General features: G+C 27.9%; 1 protein-coding gene and 1 long non-coding RNA gene across 12 annotated transcripts in view; one reads left to right on the top strand and one right to left on the bottom strand.

Annotated features, from left to right (window-relative positions):
• Positions 1 to 994: 994 nt before the first annotated feature.
• The window catches only part of LOC114129154 (atrial natriuretic peptide receptor 1), a 273402-nt gene continuing 246807 nt past the window's right edge, over positions 995 to 27589 (bottom strand). For all 9 annotated transcript variants that reach the window (XM_050210999.1, XM_027993800.2, XM_050211002.1 and 6 more), the window contains 5 exons: positions 19180 to 19372; positions 18928 to 19102; positions 10275 to 10373; positions 7813 to 7904; positions 995 to 7206 (listed from right to left, as the gene is read on the bottom strand). In XM_050210999.1, the coding sequence (XP_050066956.1) occupies positions 6991 to 7206; positions 7813 to 7904; positions 10275 to 10373; positions 18928 to 19102; positions 19180 to 19372 (775 nt within the window). In that variant the 3' untranslated portion in view covers positions 995 to 6990. The remainder of the gene's footprint in view (positions 7207 to 7812; positions 7905 to 10274; positions 10374 to 18927; positions 19103 to 19179; positions 19373 to 27589) is intronic.
• LOC114129157 (uncharacterized) lies at positions 12749 to 19352 on the top strand. Of its 3 annotated transcripts, XR_003592812.2 has the most exons (6): positions 12749 to 12894; positions 14807 to 15522; positions 16054 to 16191; positions 18671 to 18869; positions 18931 to 19094; positions 19175 to 19352. It is a non-coding gene; the product is annotated as an uncharacterized LOC114129157 (long non-coding RNA). The 3 variants fall into 3 exon arrangements; XR_007607016.1 differs by lacking the exon at positions 12749 to 12894 and having other exon boundaries at positions 14687 to 15522; positions 18931 to 19078; XR_003592811.2 differs by lacking the exon at positions 12749 to 12894 and having other exon boundaries at positions 14687 to 15522.

Below are 27589 nucleotides of genomic sequence, written 5' to 3'. Positions count from 1 at the left end.
ATTATATTTAATAATGCTGATTAATTCTTTCATTATTTTTTGTAAAAAAACATTTGTCGTTGGGCGCCCCTTTCAATTTTTTTTCATCAATAAAATCCTAGTTAATTTGTTTGTATTTATTTTTATACGTTTACCATTTATCACATGGTGATTTATACATAATCATTCATTAATGAACCTAATTGGTACTATTAATAATTTGTTTGGTTCAAAAACAAAATTAGCCTGCAGACTTCAGCTTATACTGTATAGTGTATAGTATATGTATAATACATAGTCTACATAATTTAATTTTTTTTCACTGCATTAAATTAATTTACTTACAGGTGACTTACATCTTTAAATCAGTCAAATCTCTTTTTTTCATAACATTATGTGCATTTAAATATAAGTTCGTTTAAATTTAATATTTTTTATTATACTCATTTTATTTTTTGTTTACTAAAATACATTTACCTGCAGACGCTTGAGCTCAGCTGATCCAATCGACCAATCCATTTTGAAAAATGAGTATGAATACTAAAGTTGGTGCTGCGTGTTTTCTTTTCAGAAGCATTGTTGATGTAATAATTGTAATAACTAATAATCATTAAAGTAGGTAACTTTGTCTAAATAACCCTACACATATTAATATTAAAATCGTATATGTTTGTTAATACCTACATAATGAATGTTAATAGTTAAAACCCATTAAACTATTCATTATTAAATCTTACCTATTTGTTAAAAATGTTTACTTCTTCAATAAAAGTAGTAGGTATTTGGTGTGAACAATCATTTTATTGAAGTATAACATGAATAAATAATATACCTATTAGTAGAATAAATGGGCTATGATATTATGATAAGTGGTTCTGTTTTGAATAAAACACGTGGATGGTTGATGCAATTGTGCATTTGAAATCTTGTCTCACTGGCAAAATAAAGTCCACTCCATCGACCATCATAGCTATTATAACAGGATAAAACGTATGGAATAAATTAACACAGAATCTATTTAGTTACTGTAACTATTATTTAATATAATATAATGTACTGACATATTGATAATATTTCGAAAGAAAACACAAACAAGAACTAGAATACATTCTATCACCTATCATTATTTAATAGGTACTAGCTTATGTACAATATAATGTGTCATAATATTTTACAAAACGATTTACTGAAAAAAACCTTTTTCGTATTTGTTTTTTTTTTCATGATAGGTAACTATCGAAAAAGCGGCTTATATTCTTTTAATAATTGTAATCAAAATAAGTGATATTGAACATCAAATTTAGTGCGATGAATACAAACATCAATAACAGTATTTTTTGCAGAATCTTAATTAGTATATTAAAGTTTTAAGGTAAGTACTTACCTATATTGTCACTATGATCAAACTCTACAACCGAATGTCTATCGACTTTATCATGGAACTCGATAAATGAGGGATTAACAGTTTTCGAAATCTTAAATACATTTTTCTATAAGTACATACATACAAATTATTTTTATCGGTCTGGTATCGGATACTATTGTATTAAAATCAATTCTAGAACATTGCTAAAAATTAAACGAAATAAACAAAATACAAATTTGAAATTAATAATGTAGTGTTTCAATGCATTTCATTGTAAATCGTCCCGTATTATATTAATCGCATTTGTTTACTATGATTATTAATCTTATTTGGTCCTCCAGTACAATCAATATATGAAATTATACTATCGGGCGCATACACATGCGCACGTGTACACGTAAATAATAATAATATTAATATATTATATAGGTAATAATATAATAATTATACATTTATAATAGAAATCAACAGTAATATGTTCACTCATGGTTACATGCACAGGATGGTCCATTCGTTTTGATATGGCTTATATAATGTGAATCATAATTTTTTTTTTCATTTAAAATAATTAGATATACATAATAATATTGTTGCGCACATAAATTTTACTTAACAAAAACATCGATAAACATAATAATATAATCATTGGTTTTGTATGGGTATACATTGTTGTTTAATACTTCTATTACGTTTTCATTCCAACGACATTTTTAACGAACCACATCATAATAAAATAAAAACAAGAGCATTATACAAGAAAATAAAATACATTAACATACTACTTACATTTATATATATATATAATAATATAATACATAATGTAATAACAATATATTATTATGGGTAAACATATTATTACCGCGAATTTTAGGAATGTGTTTGATTTTATACAATAATGCAATACTATGTAATTGTATATGTTTGGCTGTGATTTGTGTATAATATATATTAAAGCGAACTATGCAAATATTATGACATGTAAGATTTACCTGAAATATAATACTATTGGGTCTAATATATTATTTGATACAACTCTAACCATAAGTAATAACGTTAAAGGTATATTATAATAAATATTCTAGGTATTAACTCTAGAGAAATAAAATATTAAATTTTGAAAGCTATTGGTAAAAAAAAAAAATAAAAAAAAATAGAAACAAATAAACTGAATAGGCTTAGTACAATAATAATACAAAAAGGAAAACAAAATTAATAAATTATAATATTATAATATAATAGGCAATTTATATTATAGGTAAAGTATAGGGGACAAAATGAGATCATGAATTTTCTTCTTTTTTTAATGGATTATTATAGTCAAAACACAACTTATTAGGCACTTGTATAATAATATAGTATTATTACACGTATTTATATATAAAAAAAAAATATTAACGACTAATATTTAATCAACACAAAGTGGTAACAAAACGAAAATAATAATTATTTAGGTATATAATCATATAATAATAATGTATTAAACTGTTATTAATGTTTGTCGATGATTGTCTTAAAACTCTGCGGAATCTATATGACGTAATAATATTGTAATTATTTTGTGTTTCCTAGCTGGGCCATATTTATCGGACCTATTAATGCGACTGATATAATAAGTACCACCTACCTACTAAATTATTTTAAAAACAACTTGTGACATTTAAACGATGACGTGCTCGACTTTTACTCGAGAAAAAATAACTATATTAAAAGCACCTATTTTTTTTTTGTGCACAACACATGCAGTAGGCCATTGATTTACCGTTGATTCGGTATCATGTAGATGTTCTTGTACATTACATTATACATAAAATATAATATTTTGGTATCCAAAACAGTTTTGTTAGCGTTAAGAAAAAAAATACGCAACGTAATAAAATAATGTAATAACTAACCTATATTATTATCAATAATATTATATAATATAATATGCAATCACATCGAATATACACAATTTACACGTTGTTGAAAACGAGTAGTTAAAAGATTATTATAACATAATAGGTATTTAACTTTATACATAGTATTTTAATAGATAGAATCATACTTAAAACTTATGGATGATTTTTAAATTTAATTATTATCACTAAAACATAATGAGTATAGTATATTATAAATAATTATGAATTACAAAAAAAAAAAAAAAAATTGATTCGCGTCATTAATATAAATATTATTAAAAATTTAAACATTAAAGTAAATTGTATAAAAAGGGGTGGAGGAGGGACGAGACAGACTGACAAAGATACACTAATATTATTAGAACGAACGAATACGTATAAAAAATACATAATAGGTACCTACCTACACCTACACATTACATCGATAAATTAACAACAATAATTTAGTAGTTATATATTTTAATTAACTCGTAGCCGCAGTTGTTTTTAGTATTTGGTATTGACCGCATCTAATCGTGCAACGACGAATCGTTTAAAAAGTTTAATTTCAGAAGTGCAATATTATTATAATTACAATATACTTTTATGCAAAATTTTTTTTATTATTTTTTAATCCAATGGAGTCAACATAGCGCCATCATTACAATACATACCTATACAGCATAATAACAATAACAACATAGACGAGATGAAAATGAAATGAAATTATCATCTGCGGGAGGGAAATCGGAAAATCGGTAGGTACCGACAAACGCCGTTATCCTTTTTGCGTTTTATTGGTGGTAGTACACGACAAATAACAGTACCTAATATAATATCTGCTTTAGTTGTATCAGTAAGATCTTTACAATGTTCATTTAGTATTACGTTTTAAAAACGATAATACTATTATCAATATTGGAATGATTCGTCGTGCAACGTCATCTCGAAGCAATATTTATTATTTATTAAGTCTATACCTTTATATTATACTATATATAATATTATAAAGCATGCGTGGAAACGAGAAATGCTGGACAAGTTAACTTTTTTTTTTTTTTAAATTGTTTTGTTATTTTTTTTTATATATAGCGTCGGTTAAAAGTTTGTCAAGATATGAAAATGGAATCTAGTAACCGTATAATTCGGTTTTCACACTTTCAGAAAAATAATATGAACTAAGTTGAGTTTGGTTCGTAGTTACTCGGGTCATACAGTTTTTTTTTTGTTTTATTCGAGTTATTGTTAATCCTCAGGAACTGAATGGGTGAAAAATACAATTGTGTTGTAAAATATTATTTTAATATTTTATGTTAATACTTGTGTAACAGTATCGTGTGATTCTGGCGATTTCCCAGACTGGATATTATTTTTTATGAAACCTATTTATTTTTGTTTGCAAAATTTTTTAACGAAATTGTCTATTTTGGTGAAATAACTAAGTCTTTAGTTAAAAAAAAAATGTGTAGGTATAACGCGATCAACTATAAATATAGCGGTTTTTTAATTAATATGTAATTTAATCGTACAATTCACCGGAAAAAAATGTTTTCAACTAAATTCGAATTATCAACTATATGTTTTCTTCACAGCTTTTGAAACGAAAGCACGGTATTATCGTACTCGTGTATCACTATAGTCTGCTATTTATATCTGAACGCATTAATAGATCACGGACAAGAATATTATTAAAATTAAAACATCTATATAATCTACTCGATTTACAATATTATGATGATATTATAATGGTTGTGTTTATAAAGTGGGAATAGAAATTACTTTTAAGTACGACAAAAACGTGCACTCTTGCACGCCTCGACGAAAAATATTAAAATATATATTTTGTGGTAATAATAACAACAACAATAATAATAATAATATTTCGTCATGAAACAGAATAGTCCGTCGTCGGACAATGATCCCTCCCGCCCGATCGCGTCCATCCGTCTAATTCTAATATTATATAATATGTACAAAATCATAAACCGCGTGGCATTTACAACGCCCAGAATAGGGATGGTTCTACCCCATCACCGTCGACCTCGCACAAGATCGTTATGATTGTCGCGCGTTCCAGCAGTGGTTATATATACTCTCATACGATATCACGACGACACTAAACTAAATATATATATTATGCGCACGTACAATAAAAAACGCACGTCGTCGCTTGTCGTCAGCACACGATATTAAAATAGGTACGGCCATAAAATATAGGTAGCTATTTACATACTATATATATATATATATATATATATATATATATATATATATATATGGTTACGATTCCGAACGGGGTTATAACAACGGACGACGACGGATATAATGATAAAATATTAACCGAGAAAGCGTGCTCGCGTCGCAATTACGATTACAGCTCATTCTTCTCTCCGATCGCCGCCACCACGTTACGAGACCATTTTTCACGCGCGTAAAAAAACTTAATAAAGTCGCTCGTCCGCGCCTATCCTACCCTAAACAATATAATTATATCATACTGTACAGTATAATTTACGCACATAATTATTGTAGCCGGTTTTCATCTCACGGCCGGCGAAAAACTTTTTGGTTGGTTTTTTTTTCACGATATAATAATATTACAGATTTACGTATCGCAGTAGCGAACTGACGCGATCCGTCGCGCTTTTTTTTTTATATAGTCACGTACGAATCCGTCGATTAAATTGGGTCTGGTAGGGGGGGGCAATGGATGCAATAATAATATTATATTGTCATCGTCCCCTGGTCGGGCGACGCGACGTTGCCGTTCGATTTTCCGTCTCGTCGACGTGTCCATCACCGTGTTAGACACTCACTGCAATAATTGCATCGCAATTCGCAATACTATAAGTATATGCCGTTAACCACCCCCCTCGAGTACCCACACGCTCGTTACACATTACCACAGACCCCCAATCACCCACCACCCACCATCATCGTCGCACACACAACCGCGTCATTTCCATGTCATATTATAATATAACGACGATATATTATTATTATACTGTCGCAGCTGCATATTATTATTATCGTACGACCGGACTGGTCACGTGCGCTGTACAACAATCATATCGCCGCCGCGGAACTATCATCGTGATATATTTTATAACATTTCAGTAGACAATCATTTCGTATGGACGGCTGTAGTTGCGCGAGGAGATCACTGGCAGCCGTCGTAGGTCCATTTATATACATTACTTACACGTCGTTGTGAGAGATGAGTTTGACTTTTGACTGCGCAGAGTACCTATCGTAACCCAATACGCGACGATGGCGAAATGCTTTTATCATCGATTTTAGTTTATCTGCGACTTATATATATATATATACATTAAACAGTCTGCCATCGAATGGCTGACTTTCACCGCAGACGATATGATTGTTACGATATTATTATATTATATTATAGTCTGCCGCGCGCTTACGTATGTACTTATTAAACGTGTCTGTGACGGAAGTCGCGACTACGGGTGAGTGCGGAAGGATGGTGACGATGAACGGCGAGAGGTTTGCGATCGAGAAGGAAAGTTCCAGACTGTAGCAGACGATATATACAGTACTATAAACACGAAAATGCGTATTGCATACACAATACCATTTGAATATAAACGCGCGTGGATCGGGAGTGGTGTAGAGAGTTTAAAGTGGAGGGGTGATGGTTTTTTTTTATTTGGTTTTTTTTTCCTGAGTGACTATAATAATATAATTATTTATATGTATGTATATAAAAAAAAAATTAAAAAAAAATACTAAATAGGATGAATCTTCTTAGCCGTTGTCGCCTTGCAAGAGCGGCGTGGACGCGCTGATATTATTGTGGTTGGCTATGCTGTTGGCCACGGACTTGGTGGACGATGACCCGACGCTGTTTGCTGCGTGTAATTTCGAAAATGATCCGATCGGTTTTACCGGAAGCACAGGTGCCATTTCGGAAGGAGGAGTTTTCTCGCCCAACAGCCAGTACGTTGTCACTTTTCCTTTGCCCTATACGAGGCAGAAAAAAGAAATGAAAATCTTAATTTTCATTACTGTGGTGCCTATGTGTAAGTGTGAAGTATGCAATTAATAGGTACTGGAAACATGCTACATCTGACCATTTTTATTTCGGGATTTATTGATCTACAAGGGGAAACACTTGATAGTTATGGTATTGTAATATTTGTTGCGCAGTCGGAATATAAACAAAAGTTAATATGCTTTTATGAACAATAATATGATTATAATTGTGTGCTTGTAATAATTATTTACGGTGCATTATGTCAGAACTTGTGTTATACGCAGCTACGTAACGCACTAGATGATTAATTGTAAGGTAAACCCTATTTTTCTAATGGGTATAATAACTGTAAAATATTTTTTGTTTTTTTTTCTTGGTGGCTGATTGGGAGCTCTTAAATGCTCCATATAATGATTTGCACCGCCTATCGTCATCTTTGTCGTTATTTTTTCAGAAAAAGTAATAGTATATGTAGCGTGCAATTGATATTACATACACACACACATAATATAACATATTATATATAGACCTAAGGACGACAAAAATGACGCGTAATGGACTAGAAAATAATGGACCTAAATCCGTTTCCTTACCTTCATCTCGATTTCGCCTCTGAGTTCCAAGTCGAACGTGCCAAACGTGTCGAGCACTTCTTTTGTTTGTGGACTCACGTGGATTTTCAGTGCTAGAAAACACATACACATTTACAATGTTATAAACTCTGTCTAAATATATATATATGTGTAGTATGCACAGTCCCGAAAAATCAGTTAAGTAATTGCGTTTTTCTCACATTCAACTATTTTTTCTTTTATCCCAAGTGATGCGAGTCCAGAAAATCATTTTTTTTTCGTTTACATCCATTCGGATTACTACAGACGAAAATTTATGTATATTATGGGTTGAACGTCATATGGACATATTTTACCTATATTATATATTTGTATTTTCCACGTAAACTTAATTAACCTTTAATTCGTGGAAATTTATATTTTTACTAGATAAGTAAATGTCGAATATTCTTACAAATTAAATATAAATGTGTTGATACATAATAAATAATATTATTTTATATCGATTTATGACGTAAGCTCAATGCGGGGTTAGTGTTATTTATTTTGTTTGTCAGTATGTGCATTGTGCGTTTATAAAAATTTTAAATGTTATAGTGCTATGTGGCATGAACAATATGAAATATGTAAGCAATCGAATATAGCCTCTAGAATTCCAATTTTTCAACAGAAATGCCTGTAAGAGTATTTATGCATAATAAATAAATTATACAATAACAATGGGAATAATATAATAAAAGAATAAGACAATTTTAATTTGTGAATTTTTGCGATCATACTGTCTATTATTTATACAGTCTGTCAAATATAATATTATATCCATACAGATTTGTTAATTTGCATGAAACTTGTGTATAGAAAGCGTAGAAATTTTCATTATTTGTATTAAATTGAATGTAAATTACAATAATAATTTGTCGCCCAAAGATCAAACGTTTAACCAACGATCGATTCAACGGATCCAATTTTATGTAGGTAACTAATAATTCAACTTTCTCTGTAACTATATTGTTATCAATATTTTACGTTATAAAGTTTGAATATTATGATATACCTAGGTAATAATTTTTGGGTATTGTGAGTTTTCTAGATAAACTGTTAAGGTGTCATAGGATAATCTTTTGGATTCACGGATTAATCAATACCTGATGATTATATGCACCAGGCGCCTACGTAAATATGCACACCAACTGTCTTTCAGACGGGATCGGTTATTAGCATGACGTGCACTGACGAATGAGTTCGGTGGTGTTTTTTGACGTACCAAATTGACAGATTATATGGAAAATGCGGTTCGACGGATAGACATACGTGCACGTACTCAGATTGAATGAATAATGACGAACACTTCGGTGTATTGAAAAATGTGAACCGAAGTTAATTTTTAAGATCATAAATTTTGGTGCCGAGATGATTTCTGACAGGTGGAATAATGCATTTCAAAAGAAAAAAATAAATTAGATATCATGTACTCATATCCATACGTGTAATGCATCTAAAAAGCGCAGTCGAAGATATTAACAGTATTGTGAATATTATTTGTGTATATTGTGCTGCGTTCTACATCATTGTGAAGTTCTACGATGAACCCTTTTTACCGACAAATAAAACCGTTTCGTATTATTAAATCTATATACTATTTACCTATTTATTAAGGTTATAGGTTAGGTTATTTATTTATCAAAATTGATTTCGGCATGTAATTTCGAAAAGGTATTTTGAATAATATGTATACCTAACCTCAATCGGATATTGCGATAGGAATGCACACAGTAGAAATAATAATAGCTATTATGTTCGGATTCAATAATACCGGGGAACGTTTATATTATATTTTGTTATTATTATTATTATTATTATGATGATGTATAATATAATATATCGTTGTTGTATATAGGTCGTATGATTTTATTCCATTATAACGTACATGGAATTCGATTATCCAGATTAGTTTTATCTGCACTGATATTATATATGCGCGCACAATACGTCTAAAATTTTATTACATACCGATACGGACAGGAACAGCTTTACCACTGCTGCAGGATATGACGTACTAATATAATTCATGTATGTATGTCGGATAGGTTGTATTGCGCAGTGCGAAGGGATCTCCCTTCGTGTATATTATAATATTATCATATATTTTACGATGTATAGTTAGTACACCGCAGTGACCCAGTGACCGATCTATATAGTGAGAGATCTGATCCAAATGCACACGGATACAATAATAATAGTAATAATAATAAGTACCCTATACCTATAATAACAACTATAATATGTTCGTATATAATACTCATATGCGTTATTGTTTTAGAATTTTCACGTACACAGTTAATGTGGCGAAACGATAATAGTTACATCGTAATATATACGTATTTTAAACGGGTACCTATTATTTCTTTCTGGGTTAAAGCAACGGCTCACATATTGTTTTTTTAATATCAACGAGATAAAGGGAAGTAGAATGTAAAACATACCTTGTCCATTGGATTCCATTCTCGAGGCTGTGTTGACCGTGTCTCCAAATAAACAGTATCTTGGCATTTTAAGTCCGACCACTCCGGTTACACAAGGTCCTGGAGAAAGATAAAAGGGCATGTTTTTTTAAACCATATAGGTATATAATAGTATAATAAAAGACTTAAAACTAAATGTATATTATCTATTGAGTTTGTATTAAAAGTTTAAACATTTGAACGTCAACTATATTATTATATTATTTTCTATCCTGTATTATAGTATAGTTAATCTAATCGGTCGTAGTATAATATAATGAGGAAAAAAAACATGTTTGTAAAATTATGTTGTGCTTTAAGTATTTTTTAGACCAAGAGATCGATTTAAAATTTATAATAACAATGCGCTTGCTAGAACTATTATTGTATTTCACTGAATGTTTAAAATATGAGATTTTTTAAATAAACAAAGACGTGTTTTGACAGTATTCAAATAGTTTAAACCCAGACGATTAAAAACAAAGCGAATCTTTTTCGGCGTCTTAATTTGATTGTTTATTTACGACTATCATTTTTATGAACCACCGACTTCTATATTAAAATATCAGACAAACTATAAAAACAACGCCGTCGTAAAATCTCTCCGTTTGAAACATTCAATTAAATTTTAATAAAAATCTAACCACGTATGTATTTAAAATAAATTAGTATTTCTCGCAAACGACTCGTATTCACTTATACATAAACGGTACAATAGTGGAATTTAATAGAAAATCTGATCACTCATTATTTTAATACACTGACAAGTAAATTTTTTACAGTAACTGTAGTTATGACCTTACAGTTTTTTTGCTTATTTTTAAAAAGTTATCGAATGATTATTTCACACAAAATCATCCGGGTGCGTCGACATTTTATCGTGTACGAAAACTCATAAAATAAACCATAAAGTTGAAGGCGTTTGCTTAGAATAATATTACGATGGATGCAATCAAAGGGATCACACTATGTATAGTAGTGTTAGATCGGCCGATAAATTACATAGGAAACTCGGTCAATGTGAGTAATATAATATTATATTTGCGTTTATTGCACGTATAGTTTACATAAAAGTATATAAAATTACGGGTGGAGTTTAAAACGTATTTATTTAAAACCAATTTAAATATTATCATCATTTAGTTACCTATTTTTAACGGCCAATTTTCCTTTTTTAGGAATTAACATTGTTTATACTGTTAATAGATTCGCGAGCCGAGCCGAGCTGAGATCCTTTCGTCAAGCGCAAATCCGTTGATTATATTTTAAATTCAAATTTTATTTTATAACATAAATACTACAGTTTACAACGCCTCCCGACAAGCATAAACATATTATTATTTTATGATGATTGAAATTTAAAATGCATACATTTCTAGAATTTTCTACCATATTTTTTGTAGACATTTTCATCTGACCAATCGTTAAACAGTAATTCATCAATTATTATTTAAAATTTAGAATTTAGATTAATGATTTATTTAAAACAAATCTTTGAGTTTAAAATATTGATTTTTTTTTTATTGTATGAAATGAATATCTGTATAGAAGAAATAATAAAAACATTCTTGTCGTTGACTTCAATACATTGAACATAATATAATAAATCTCTCATTGCCTATTTTACGCATTCACACGTATCAATACAAATCGCATCTTTTTATTATTAATGAGATGTTTTTGACCTTATCTAACAATACCGAAGTGTTAATATTTTAACCTTTTAGACTATAATTTTCATTTGGGTCTTAACATAGTCGCATCACCTGATGGTTAATGTGATCTTAAAAAAACGTAATGGCCATGGAAATGGGCATTAGAATCGCTATTTAGGTCGTTCCGAGAATCCTGCATGTAAACACACTCAACTATTACAATACGCAATAAACCATTGGGGTGTTTGTATTGCCATTGCGTTATAGACAAGCAAGATGGATCCTATTTGGTCTGTAACCATTTTGGAGCCATTCAAACTATTTTCCGTCCAATGCAAAACTTTTAAAATTGACATAGTTCAGACGGACATAGATGCTTGTAGTTTTCTCCGCGGCGTAGTACAACACGCAGAGGATTCTGTATGCAAGATTCTGTATGCAACAAAGAGATAAGATAATATATATTCATATTGTTTTGTTATGTGAAAAACCGAGTTTTACTCTACAGCTCCTGAATACGCGCATCGTTATTTATAAGCTTTTTTGAGAATACTTTTTGGATTAAAATACAATGCACTACACAACGCGATGTTGTTAGCCGAAAAATTCCATTTGTATTAAAATATTTCGCAGTAGGTGTAAAATACACACACACACACACACACACACATAAATATAGGTACACGCAACAAATGAACAGGAAATAGCCATTATACCTCCTTCCTGTTTGGTGTATAATGATAAATACATGTTGTTTGCTAATAGTTTTTCGACACGAAATCGATCATCGCGTCCGAAAAACAAACACGTTTGCCGGGATTCGTGTAAACGTAAACAACAATAATTATTATGTGATTTTCGATAACGATTCGGAATTAATGAGTTTTAACCGCGCACGCGCATATCCGTGAAAAAAATAAACAATACAGATGTCGGGTTTTTTAAAGGTAACTAGTATTCATATAAAATATTGTTCAATAAATTTTTCTATTGTAAATTTTACGGTATAATTTGCTTTTGCCACGTATTTTAAATTGTGTAAGACTTGTGGTTGAGTCGACAGTGTTTATAATAGTCCTGTATACCTACCCAATATCTAAATGTGTATACTGTATAGGATCCTTTTTAAACTTAATATGTAAGCAAACAATTACATGACCCCCATCAACGCTTTAAAAAAATATTTGTTACTTTTATCATATCTGTATAACTAATTAATTATTATAATTCTATAATAACGAAAAAAATGTATTTAAATTTTCTTTGGCTACTAGTAAAATAATATTATATGAAAAGAAAAGAAACAATTTATTTTCGAAACGAGTCGAGTTCGAAGTAAATGGTTGACTGCAAAAATAGATTAATATAAAATCCAATTTATAAATCATTTTTTTTTAAAAAATTATAATATAGTTTCTATATTTATGCATTATACATATTATTATAATATTTAAAGGTATAAAATAATAATATTAGGTGTACTTTGATTTTTATTTTGTCTTTAGAATTATTTGAAAGGGACTTAGTTCTTGTAATAATTTTTCTCCAACCACAATCACCACATAAAATAACTTATCCAATTATTTTTTAATAAGTATTACGATACTATTGTACGTAATTTTGGTTTACTCTTATACAATAACAGATATAATGGGGAATGGCAACTCCTATACTAGATAGTTTTTATTCCTAATAAGCACATTTTAAGAAAAAATAATTTTTATAAGACAGTTTTATTATTTTTATAAAGATATCAGTTATGTAACCCATGGTATATTATTAGTTATTATTTATTGACAGTGTCTAATATTTATAAATTATAACACACGGTTCAGGTAAATTATCAATATAATAAGCGATTTGGTATAAAAAGCTCTATTTGATAAGTACGTATCAGTTAAATTAGATATGCAGAATATTTTAAATTTAAATGCGCTTTAATTTTATAAAAAAAGTTTAAAAAAAATCAATTTATAGTTAATTATTATGTATAATATTTGTATATTATTCAATTGTATAATCTTTAAAACTGACATTAAACTGAACTCAAATAAATCATCATAAATTATGCTTTAAGAATTCTAAATTTTATTTTAACTGTGTATATTATATTTTATTCGATAAAGAAAATTGTTTTTGTTTTTATTATATTTAAAAATAAAATTAGTTAAATAAACAATTTTACAAAAATCTAAAAAAAAAAAATTAGAAAATTTTAAATATCTAAAATATTAATATTAATAATATATAGTATAAGCCAGAACCAGAATTTATTGTCTTATAGCTTCCTTTTTGAGATACATTTGAATGAGAAATAATATCATCGTTCTCATTCTGCATAACTGGTAATATTTTAAAATGGATTGGGGCGTGTGCGAAAAAAAATTGGTCAGGTAAATTTTTATAAAAAAGCTTTACCAACGATGTTGACCGTGAGAGCATAGCGTAGAACAATACACGAATATAATAAAGTATTATTATAATATGATGCCTGCAGCGATATTCGTCGAATAGATTTGCGAGAATGTTGAACAAGGGATTAGTATTAGTATATGCGATCGCTGGCGGCACGTGCAGACACGATGGCAATAAAAAATTTAACGTGTTCGTATAGTGTAATATATATACGTTATTATGTGCGTATCGAGAAGGAGAGAGGGAAAAAAGTCGTCGGAAAGCTCTGCGTAGGAGCGATTACCGTTATTGCCAGTCCCCGCGGCGCAGTCGCTAACAAATGAAAAACGCTTTAGCTGTCAATTTTATTTTCGGCTCCGTTGGCGCAATTATTTTAATTTATTTTTGTTTATGTTGTTGTTGTTTTTTGTGTTTTTTAGTTTTTAGTTTTTTTTTGTGTTTTAGTGTTGAAGAGCGAGCCGCCGAGTAATTCTCTTTCCGGAGGCTGGCGGACGCGACGTCTAGGCGATCCAATATCATTGTGGCAGACATATCATTATACGTTATAATATAAACATAAATCTATATTATATTGTTTGACCCACTACACTAATTTGCATGCGATTTTTTAAGGGGAGTTTTTTTTTGTGTTAATATTCAGCCGTTTATATAAACACTTCACACTTTAATCAATAGTAAAGAGATTAAATTTTTTTTACAAGAATCATAGTTGTACTGATTTATAAGATTTACTGTGCTTTGAAACTATACATAGTATAAACTATAAAAGCTTTTTTCAGACTACAAAAATTGAATTCAAAAATATCAATAGTGTGCAGTGAACATATCACCAAACGGGTAGTATTATTCACAACCTAAGCATCAATAGATGATACAAAAAAGGAATCCTTTTTTGTGTTCTTTGGAAAATAAAAACATTTGTCTCCTTTTGTCATAGTTTTATTTTTCTACAGGCTAGTCACTCGTCAACGAACAAGGCTCTTGCAATGTTATATGTATAAAACATTGTAGGCAAAGGCCAATTCCGGCGGAATGCATTCGATCAGTCTTACAGAGATATTATCACGACGAGGGATTTCGTGATTTCGGTGTTGTGTGATGGCTTTTATCGTCCGGCTAGACTTGCCACGCGAATGTAGTTGTCTGCAGAGAATGAAAGGGTAAAATGAAAAGCAAAGTAGGGTAATAATATATTGTTCTTAATACGCGAGACAATAATTATTCATTTGTGGTGAAAAGAAAAAAATAACAAATAAACAAAATACGCAATGATAACAATATGGACATTAACAAAATGTAAAAAATAAATGTGTTCATTGTTTCGAATATGAAAATTAAAAACTAAATTGTTCACTATATTTCCATCTAGTCGTTTTACAAGATTTGAGTTATTTATTTTTAAGCCGTAAATGATTACGCATATCGACTACGATATGTTCTATACAAATACTGGCTAAATTATTAAACCAATAATTTATATTTTTTTATATTTGTAACGTCTTATTTAAACTTTAAAAGCTTGTAAACGATTAACTATTGAGAGTTTAATAATCAGTTTTATTAAAAAAAAATAATCTATAAAAAATTGTTTTCTTCAGAATTTGAAATTATAACTTTAATAGTTCTGATTGGAAAACACAATAATAGGTATGTATATTATTTTCAATAATAGTAAAATGTATTTTATGTAGTATTATAGTAATGTATTGTGTTTATCATTGACGGAGAGTCGAAGAGTCGTATATCATAATATTATAGTGCCACGCGCTAGGAAAAATCACTTTGCAACGCCTGCAGTGGATCTTCGGATGGTAAAACATATTATATAGGTATGATTTATTATCAAATAAATTTCAGTTATTTTTTTTTATTGAATTGAATCGTTATAATTTAGAACGATTTCTGATTTAGCGATAATTATTGTACAACGTACGCCGCTAAAGAATCATGGGTTGCCGTATACTTTGAACGGTACTAATAAATTGTAGAATGCTACTTTATTCACACGTGCACATTTACAGAATGCTAATAAATACGGGAAACACGCAGTAGTACTACATGGCTGATACGGAAATTGGCGCTCGTAAATCTCAAAGGAATAGCTAATAATAACTGTTGTTTAATTTAAGCTCTTAAATTTTCATTTTAAAACCTATAATCAGTCTTCTGTGTAATTACCGTTATGAGAATATTTTCATTGCACCGATCATTAATTAAAAAGTGAATTGGTTGTACAAAAAAAATTTTACAATTTATTATATGATTATGATGCAATCGATGTAACATTGGTTATTGAATGTCATGCGTGGAATAAAAAGGAGACGTCATATTATATTATTATTATTGTCCAAACTGGTATTTTGTGGTTTTTTTTTAAATTTTATTGGTTTTGCATAAAAAACGAGAAGTAATTAATTTACACTGACCAACATCATTAGTTCAACGAAAAAACGCGTAGTGTTTAAACGAATTATTATCAATTACAAATGAGTTTTTAACACGTAAAAGATTATCATTAAATCCGTATATTTTAATTGCATTATATTGTTTGTTTTTGTACACCACGACGTGTTTTCTCGACGAAATTCTTCGTTAAACGATTAAAATCCGTTGTTCCGGTTCGGGCAATGATTAATAAACAAAGACGAACTATAGTGAAACTGAGTGCTTTTCTCGCATCCAGCTTGCATTTGCAAATACTAAGAAATTAACGACAGTTGGAAGTGAATATATTATTTTAGTTATTCGTATTTTAACTAGTACGGCGATTCTAGCCGAGAACCAACGGTATGTGTCGTGTTTCAGCTAATGATGTTTTTTTTTGAGGGGGTTAGAATGTATATTCGCGAGTATATAAATTGTCTGCCTAGATATCTAAGCATCAAATTTTAAGAAAACGACAATTTTACAAACATGCCTATAAAAACAGAAACTGACACGCTCAAATTCGAGAATAATATTGGATGATAATTGAGTAAAAATGGGTTATTATTCAAATTTAGCAATTTTTCAATTATTATACGTTATACATGTAGAAACAACTGTTCTACTCGTTTTTCTGTATTTCAGTGTATTTTAGTTTTATATTTTTTTTCATCTTAAATTATTAATGAAAAATCTCTGACTCAGTCAATGCTAAAACTTAGATTTTTTATTTATTTTTCAAAAATTAATGATTTTGACACACGTACCATCCAATTTTTCTTAATATTTGTATCCTAACCTATCGACAGTTTTATAATATTTCTGAATAGATAGGACGTCTTTATAAGTGATAATAATTATATCATAGTTAGTAGTTACATAATATTAGTTTCTAATAATATATATAATATTTCCATAGTATTATTAAACGAATTAATATTATGTACTATAACATTTTTCGTTTCCATAATCGTTTCAATGTTTTAGTAGTTGTTTTTAATTAAAAATTAATATACTTATAAAGTTCTACACACTTAGTTCGCACATTAAACACTTTAAGTCCAATTAGTTAGGCGCGCTACTATATTGTAGTATAAAGTATATTACACTTGACTGTTTATCATTGAAATTTGTATTAATAAAATATTAAATAGTTTTATAAATAAATTGTACCTATCATTTTAATATTATTATTTGGAGAAGAACTACAATTCTCATTAGTTTAATCTCTTAAGTTTATGATTGAATGCAATATTTATTGTTTTCATTCAATTTTAATATAATTATTTATCAATCATTTTATAATATTTAATATTAATTAATAAAAAGAACAATTAATTCATCGATCAACTGTAATAATTTTTTTTAATTTTACATACTGGTTTGATTTTTTTCTATATTGTATAGAGTTCTTCGCTTATAGTTGTGTATTATAGAAAATGTCAATAAACATAGATTGACTTTGAAATCATATTCTTTAAAGTGTATTTATTTTTGGGAATTATGTAATAACATCGCGTCTTTATTGTTTAGTTTACTACGTTTACATATGATTAAAACAGTGTATTTTAAGCTGGAAAAACGTTTTATCACTTATTATTTGTTTGATGATCATGTTGTTTTTAAAGTTATACATTATAATTCATATTACTTCTGAAATGTTGAACCTATATGTGTATTGTATATTATATAATATACACGAGATAGTCTCGTTCCGTATCGTTTATAATATTACGGTTTTGAGTATTATATTACAACGACGTCTTATGGGGTTGGCGTAGAAAATGGTTTAATATAATAATAATTCATGTTTAAGATATTATGTCTCGATCTGAAATTTTAGTAAAACGAGTTTAATATAGTTTGTAATATATTGTATTTCAGTGACATATACTATAATCGTAATCCAAACTCGAGGGAGTTCGCTCAAGAGCGCTGACCCTGTGTGCCAGAAAAATGTCCCAAAACATCCAAAGTTACTGTGTTCCAATGTTTCCGTTTTAATTAATTAAAATATATTAGCAGTAAGCAATGTCGTGGTTGTTTTTGATGCATATGGGTGTATACATCATAACGTATAGGAGTAAGTATTAATTCATAAATAAGTACGAAAAAATCTAAACAATGGTATTGTAACTCACCAGTGTGCATGCCGATACGCAACTTAAGTTGATCGTCTGGTCTGTGTTTGATGGTGAAACTGTAAACTGCTGACCGTAGAGCTAGTGACATTCGAGCTATCTCGCGAGCGTGTAAGTTTCCATTTCGAACCGGAAGTCCAGACACAACCATGTACGCATCACCAATGGTCTCTACCTGAATTTAAAATAACAACAAACGTTTTAAGTTTAATTTTGATAGTTTTTGTAATAAGTTTTATTTTTTTAGCTTGCCTTGTACACGTCAAAATTCTCTATTATAGAATCGAAACATGTATAAAGATCGTTGAGCAGATCTACTACTTGAAGTGGAGTGCTTTGGGCGCTCAGAGATGTGAAACCCACGATGTCACTGAAGTAGATTGTCACGTTATCATAAGTTTCAGCCACTACAGATTGTCCCAAAATCAATTGACTAGCAACAGACCTATATGAAGAAACAAAAATAAAATCATAAAAATATTGTTAAACAAATCGATTAATTGATGGTTTTTATAAAACACCATTTGTAGTGATTGATTTGAAATCGTTTTTTAATCAAATTTATTAATCTATTGAACTGATTATTATTGTTATTTTTTTTTTTTATTTAAAATACTTTTAGAATTATAAGATCGTTAACTAATAAGATATATTTTATTCTGATTGTCTGGACTACTACATTTTTTCATCCAACGTGATTCACATTGTTCCATTCTTAAATATTTATAATAGCCTATAGGTAAAATGTCTTCATTATTATACTGTTTTAATATTTGTTCATAAACGTGATCTTAAAAAAAAAAAAAATTTAATTAGTATTTTGTTTTTAATAAAAGTATAGGATTCAAATTCCAGGACGTAAAAAGACATTTATAATAAAAATATCTTATTTTAACTTAATTGAATTTGACTTATTAGGAATTACAATAATTGCATTCTATTGGGAATATATGTATGTTAACAATGGTTTTATCATAATAATATTATACTTTGGCATTAATAACAATGGAAATTTTTATTGTTTCCTTATTAAGTATTTATAATAATAAATACAGAACGGAACGTAGCTTGATTAAAAAAATTTCGAATATAAAATTAATAACTGACTGCACGAGAGCAGAGACCGCATTTAATTAATTATGAAAAAAATAATTTTAGTAGGGGGCTAAATGAGTATACATATTTTAGGTTGACTGTTCCAATATGAAATCTGTCACTGATAATAGCATCTGCTCCGAGCATGCATGGAATCGTGATTTTATCTCTTATTAATATCTTTACCGAGTATCCATTCTTATTATGATAGTATTTAAATATTTATTAATTTAAAATTATAGTTATTTTTTTGTAGAAAAGTCATAAATTATAATAATATAATATATGAGAAATGAGAATAGAATAATGGAGTGTACATATTACAAAAGTTATATAAGTTTCCATTTCTACCGTTATAATTACAGTAATAAGAGTATATAATATGGTTTGCAGTTCATTATTAAGCATACAATGTTTATTAATGATCATACATGAGAATGTTGACCGGAAAATCATAAGTGAAAATATAAACGTATAAATATTACGTGAGCAATTTTATAGTCCGTAACCGTAATGAAAAGTTTTGTAGTAATTAAGATACATAAATACTTCTTAATTGTAAGCAAACTTAACTTTAATGTTCAATAATAATTATTTATTGTTTTTAATAGTAAATGTAAGTAGATTATAATGTTTGTTATAAATTACATTTAATGTAGAATGTAAGCATTGTTGATAGTATTTAATCACAAATAAAATAAGTGATACAATTTCATAATAATAAAGGTAAATATGGCAGTAAAGATAAATCAAATTGAATTAGTTAAAAATAATTTCAGAAATAATATGTAGTAAAAATGAAAAATAATACCCGTATTAAAATACCACTTCGAAATAATAATACATTTTAATATACCTATAATCTAAGTAATGAAATATTGACAAAATTATGTAAATTAATGTGGAATATAAGTCATTATTTTATGGAACGCAAGATTGGTTAAGTTATATAAAAAGCTTGTATGTCATATTAAAAAAATAGACAACATTTTTGCGATCAATACATTGTTTAGTGTACAAAGATATGCATAGTATATTTATTGGTTTTAGAGAAAACTAGAAATTGATTTATTATTATTACTTGCACTTCTTTGAATTTTTTTTTAAAAATTCCATTAAAAACAATGGATTCAATTTAACATTGTTTAGGTTAAGGCCTTTCATCGTTATAGTTTATTGAAGTAATGAAGTGTTTTTAATAATATATTTTTTACACGTGCGTTATTGCTAAATCCATGCTTAATGTCATCGCAAAGTCTTATCATATATTGTATATTGTACTTCCACAATATCGTTAGACATTTCAATAGAAAATTATTACGATAAAAGTTGCAAACAAAACACGTCATGATATATTATTTATTACTTAGCTATGTGTCTGCCTATTATATAAACCGATATGCTTAAATTGTTTTTTTTAGAGTGGATTTTATAAATTTATACAATTAAACATAAAATAAAAATAAAAATGAATACAATATATTATTATGATAATACTAGACAGGATGTAGATACCGCAGAGTGTTTCGATTCGCGTGATTCGGTGCAAGGCTTCAGTGCTAGTGCGTATTGCATTACAGCGTTTCTATACATCTAAAAAGAATGATAAATTGTCGCACTCGGATAAAGATTCGAAGCGAAGATCGGTTTAATGTTTACTATACATTATTAATGTCGTTTTTCAAATTTGAAGTGTTCATAAAAATAAATTGTGAATAACGATTAAGGACCGCTGTAAAATCCAAATAGCTTCTATATATATGCTACCCATTTGGCATCTAAAATGCAATTAATATAATGCTTACTCGATATATATATATATAATTACTGTATATTATTAGCAGTAAACAAATAAAGTAAAAAATAATAAGGATTAAAAATAAAATTGCTATTTTACAAATGTTTGCTCTATAAATAATAATAGTTACATAAAGTAGGAGCTTTAATACGATATTGTAATATTAAATTATAATTTTTCTTTATAGTATTATTATATTATATACGTAATGGGTAAATATATAGGTACCACAGTTTCCGTAACAAAAACTTTCGGAATAACATGATATTGTTGTAACTTTCACGGTGGTTTGCTTAAGTTTCAACAGTAAATATCAATTTTAACAAAAGTTGTTATGTGGAACGTAGGTACGAAAAATAAAATTGGTACACACAAAATCTGGAACTTGAATTTAATAAACGTTATTTACATGTCCTTTGGCTCTATAAATCCAGAGTACAGTTGTGTTTATGTTATGTCGACGCTATGTATTTGTGTTGTATTGTCAAAAATATTGACTTATTGACTATTGCACGATTTTTAATGTTTATGTTTTACTGAACTCAAAATATATTATGGTGAATTATTTATCAATTATGTCTGAACAGTTTATGTTTGTTACTGACGAATAAATATTTTAAAACTGTTCATAATTCATAACATCTACATCTTGTTGAAACTCGATAGTAAAACTCTAGTAGAGTTGAATTTAATTTTTTTATAAATTATTTAATAATTATATAATAATATTGTCTGGAGTGTGGGAAAAATTAAATAATAATAATTATAATTGGACAGCATAAAGTGATGTTGGACTTACTTATTTAAAGTCGTATATTGTAATAATTACTCACAATAATCTATCTTTTTTAATTTTAGCATTATATTTAAAATCGATAGACATACAGACATATCTAACAGAACAGCTTAAAAATGTGAATTCAAGCATTATATTTTCAGGTTGATCAATTCAAGCAAATCATTTTTATTCAAATTCTTTGAATGAACTATTTGAAACTCGTGCGAAATTGAAACGTTTTTACTTATTAATATGATTAAGTCACTTCAATAGTATTTTTTTATATATATATTTATGGATCTGTAAGTTTTGAAACATTTAAATATAATAATTACTAATTTTGTATCGTGAAATTTTCATTAATTTAATTTTTAAATATCTTTATAATTGGTTCAATAAAAATTATAATAATAACAACATAATTAGAATCAATAATTTATGAATATTTTCGATACAGTTATTATAATCATCATTATTAGAATTGTGCAGTATATTTTCTGTATACTAAATTTATTTTAAAAGATGAGATGTTTATTTGATAGAACCTAATTTTTCAATAATTCTTTAAAATAACTATAAATACAGTACTATTATACTATAAAAATGTTCTTATATAATTCTTATTTTTAACATCAATACATTCATCATTATAATATTTTTTGTTTGGAATAACCATTGGGCAAATTCTGAATAGACGTTTTTCACATAAAAAAAAAAAAAGAAAACGGTGGATAGGTACTTATTACGATTTCATTTTGTTATGGACAATTGTAATAAATAGCCTATTGTGTAACGAAGAACCTATTGTTTTATCGTTTTATGATACGTAGAATAATGAATCTTGTGAAGATAATATATCTACATTATAGTACCATAGCCATGTTACATCACTTTTTGTTCTGAGTATAGTTCACCGTTGTCGCGAGGAAAACGCTTGTCTCGTTTATAATCATTGCCCGGATGTCAAAAGACTTCCGACGCAGCGGAGGAAATAATCATGAACGCGGATGTAGGATTTGTCCTCAATTTTTTTTGGTTTTGTTTTATGTGCATGCATGCGAATTAACTCGTTAAATCTTCGGAAGGTGAGCTTGTGATTCGGACTAATCACGTTTTCTATAAATCCTATGTGCCCACCAACGCACCAAGGCGCTATCAATCATTTCGAAATATCGTATAAATTCAATGATAAACCATTGTACCTCTATCCCGAATAGATGCGTATGCACCTATATTCGTATTATAAATATTAAATCATATAATATTCTCGGAGGTTAATGACGTGTAAGAGATTATCTCAATACAACAGCATCGTGTGAATTCTTGATAAAATGAGAGCTTTATTATGGTATTATTTTTTTACTTGCTTAAGTTTCCACGTCAAATATCGAGAAGATGGCTGAATCGTCGACACTATACTATAGTTTTTTTTTTACATAATCAAATAATTATTTAGATTCGATTTGAAGACTCTACAAGGTAAATCTTCACGGTGTTTTTGTGTTTAACTTTTATATGAAAGAAACATTAAAATTAATTGACTACAAAAGATACTTAGGAATGATATGATTGATGGGTTTTCGTTGACCAATATTGCATGGTTCTATTAGAATTGGGCGATTGCACAAAGCGGCTTAATGGAATTTGGACCGAGATAAATGTTGCGGGAAACGAAGGTAGAACCCTAAAGTTCACATAGATAGTAAGTCAGGGGCATTAACTTGGCCATTAATAATAATAATAATATTATCTCACAATATTATATTTTTATGTATTATATTAGTAATGGTGTTGATTACATTTGAGCAACGGTCGACTGCAACATATATACTGAAATATTTTAAGGTATTTTTTTTTTGTATTGATTGTTAAATACAATAGCTCCTTGGATCTTTAATATATTTTGTGTTATTTACATTGTTTTTTTCCGAATATGTTTGTATTGTATTCGTATATTTGTGTACAAATTAATCTTTTTTTTTTTTTTTTTTGAAAAAACAACTCAATATATTTATATTGCTTATAATTTTAGACCCAGAGTTGAATATACATTTTTTATGACCTCTGTATCCAATGGGTTGCTTGTGTATCATCCCGTATGGAGTTAGAATGTGTTTTGCTACCGTGTATATATTAATATTCTATATTTTCTGTTATATGGAGAGTGTTTTCTTTTTTAACTGTTTTTATTTGTTCTCGTAATTTTAGAGTTTCTATCAATAAAATATAATATGTTGCTCTGTATTATCCATTTGATATGCAATAATTGTCGGAAACTTAATGTTAAAGACGACGGTTAAACTGACGTTAGTGATTGTGAGTAATAACTAATGGGTACACAATATTTGTAAGTTTGGTTCTTAAGTTAACACGTCATTATGTCGATATTGTGGTTGCAAGAATAATACAATTTGAGATAAAAATAACAAAATCGCTAGTACATTGCTAGACAGTCAGATAACATGACCCAAAAAACATGATATTGAACTTATATCGGGAGTCAACCCATTAGTAATACGAGGTTTTTTCATTTCCCAAATATATATATATATATAAAAAAAAAATACAACAAATATTTATAACTTTGATGATTTTATTTACGGCTTAATAATTTATTAATTACGTTTCTGACAGAAATATTAATGCACGTCAATACTATTTCGTTATCGGCAAAAAAGATTTTTATTTGTGTAATATGATTAAAATTAAATAATTGATAAAAGTATTTTATGCCTATATGGCTATATAAATTGAATTCTGAAGTAATTTGGTAAAACAATTATTCAATTATCCTAAAGCAATTCAGAGTTATATGATTAGCCAAGTTTAACGAAAATTAATATAACCATGGATGTTCTTATAAAGATATATTTTATCTGTTTTTATAACATTATTTTTCAAGTAATTAGATAATATTTTTTTTTCTTAATAAATGCACGCGACAAAATTTAGATTTAATTTCAGTATTTCCGACGCAAAGTTTGGTATAAAATTATCTAAGATAAATTTTAGGTTTTTGTTGTCTTAAAAAAAAAAAAAAAAACACTTAATGAAATGTTTAATATATTATTATCATAAATTATTTGCACAAGTTAATTTGGTGAAATACGTATAATACGATAAAGTAAATAATAATATTATAAATGATGTGTTGCCCTTTGCCTATATTAAATAAATTTAGAGTGTATGTAACTGGAAATTGTGTAGATTGAATAATTTTTTAAACGAAATAATCCTGTACAGAAATATGTAATTTGCTTATTATTTTTTAGAGTAAGTATTTAATTTTTTTTTTACATTTGTAATTATTAAAAATTGTTATTTTGCGCGTTCATTCTTAATTGTCACGATAAATAAAAATAATAACAAAATCTGTCGCAGTATTAAATCTCACCGTGGACGCGAAAGAAGAAGCTCGATTAACATGGTGATATAGTCGCTGTAATAAATAATTGTAAAAATTTTAAATTTGATTACAAAAGATAAATGAATATGTTTTAAATTTATGTATTACTATGTGGTATTTTATCTTCTGGTTTAAGTATGGAATTTTATACAGTGACCATCACTGCCAACACTATACGTTTACGCTGACACTACATTAAATCTTAACTGTATTCCTAAAAATTGTTGTTAATATTTCGAACTAAAAAATTCTTTTGATTTATTGTATAAAATATGTTGCGAATCACGGTTATCGATGAACAGGAATAATTAAACGATTTATTATACGAGTTATTAACCATCAAAGGTTATTATTTATTAATATAACTAATTACTGTTTTGAGGATAAATTATGTGATTTAATGGAGAACCATGATTCATTAAACATTATAGCTATAAAAGTTATGACGTTGTAGATATACTACAATATAATGCTGTAACATGAGACGACGGCAATTTCAAAACTAAATTTATATCATATTATTCATAATTATTAGTCAAATTAATCTCCAGGTGGTTTATACATTTATTGAATTGTTTATACTGGTTGTTTTATCAATTCGAAATTGTCATCAGTTTTGTTCTATTTCAATATTTTGGTAACAACATTACTTTTGTTTTATGCATTTTAATTAAAAATTACAAAAACTGAATATTTTATAAATCTTTTATTATGTTACTTTCTTTGTATAATAATAATTTATCTTAACTATTAGTTTAATAAAATACAGTTGGTTAAATTACAAAAATATAATTTTAATCTAACAAATTATAATTTAAATAAAGTTTTTATATAAAGTTTTTAATGGATAACATTAACCCTTTTAGGAAGATATTTTAACACCTTTAGAACTATTAAGTCATTTTAATGAAAGAAATATAACAACATTTTTATTGGTATTTTTAAAAACTGAGGAAACTTTAAATTCTATAAAATATCATATGACATAGGTAAGTTTTTGTTCCTATCAACCATGTAGCATAATAATTAAGTTAATTTTTTTATAATATTCATAATAAAAGTTTTGTTTAAATATATTTAAAATAATCATGTTATAGGAGACAAACATTTTGAAGTACATACTACAATCGTTTCTATAGTTTTAGGATTTATTAGTATTTATATTTACTTATAGTTGAACAAAATTAATATTATACTATTATTATTGAAATTAATGGACTATGTTGAATACTATCGATTTTAAGTAAAATAGAGCAATAAAAAATCGGTAGTTAACGAAAATAACTGATACGAAACCAAATATAAAAAGTCAAAATATATTGCTTATTGGTTAATTTTTAGTGAAAATTCGGTATCGACTGTTTTTCACCTAGTTTTGTAAGAACTATTTATTTTATTTTGAATACTAAACATTATAATATAACATAGCATGGCCATTAAATATTTAACCACTATTATCGAATAAAGTAGGTCTTTAAAAACATTTCTTATTAGATGTATCCTTTTTATTAATTTATCATAACTTTTTTAATCATATTAATGTACCAACCTATTTGTTGTTATGTATTTTATAATTATGAAAATG

This window comes from Aphis gossypii, chromosome 1 (genome assembly GCF_020184175.1).
Source record: "Aphis gossypii isolate Hap1 chromosome 1, ASM2018417v2, whole genome shotgun sequence".
Classification (NCBI taxonomy): domain Eukaryota; kingdom Metazoa; phylum Arthropoda; class Insecta; order Hemiptera; family Aphididae; genus Aphis; species Aphis gossypii.
The sequence above is the reverse complement of the archived record's forward strand: the minus strand, read 5'-3'. Positions and strand labels throughout refer to the sequence as shown.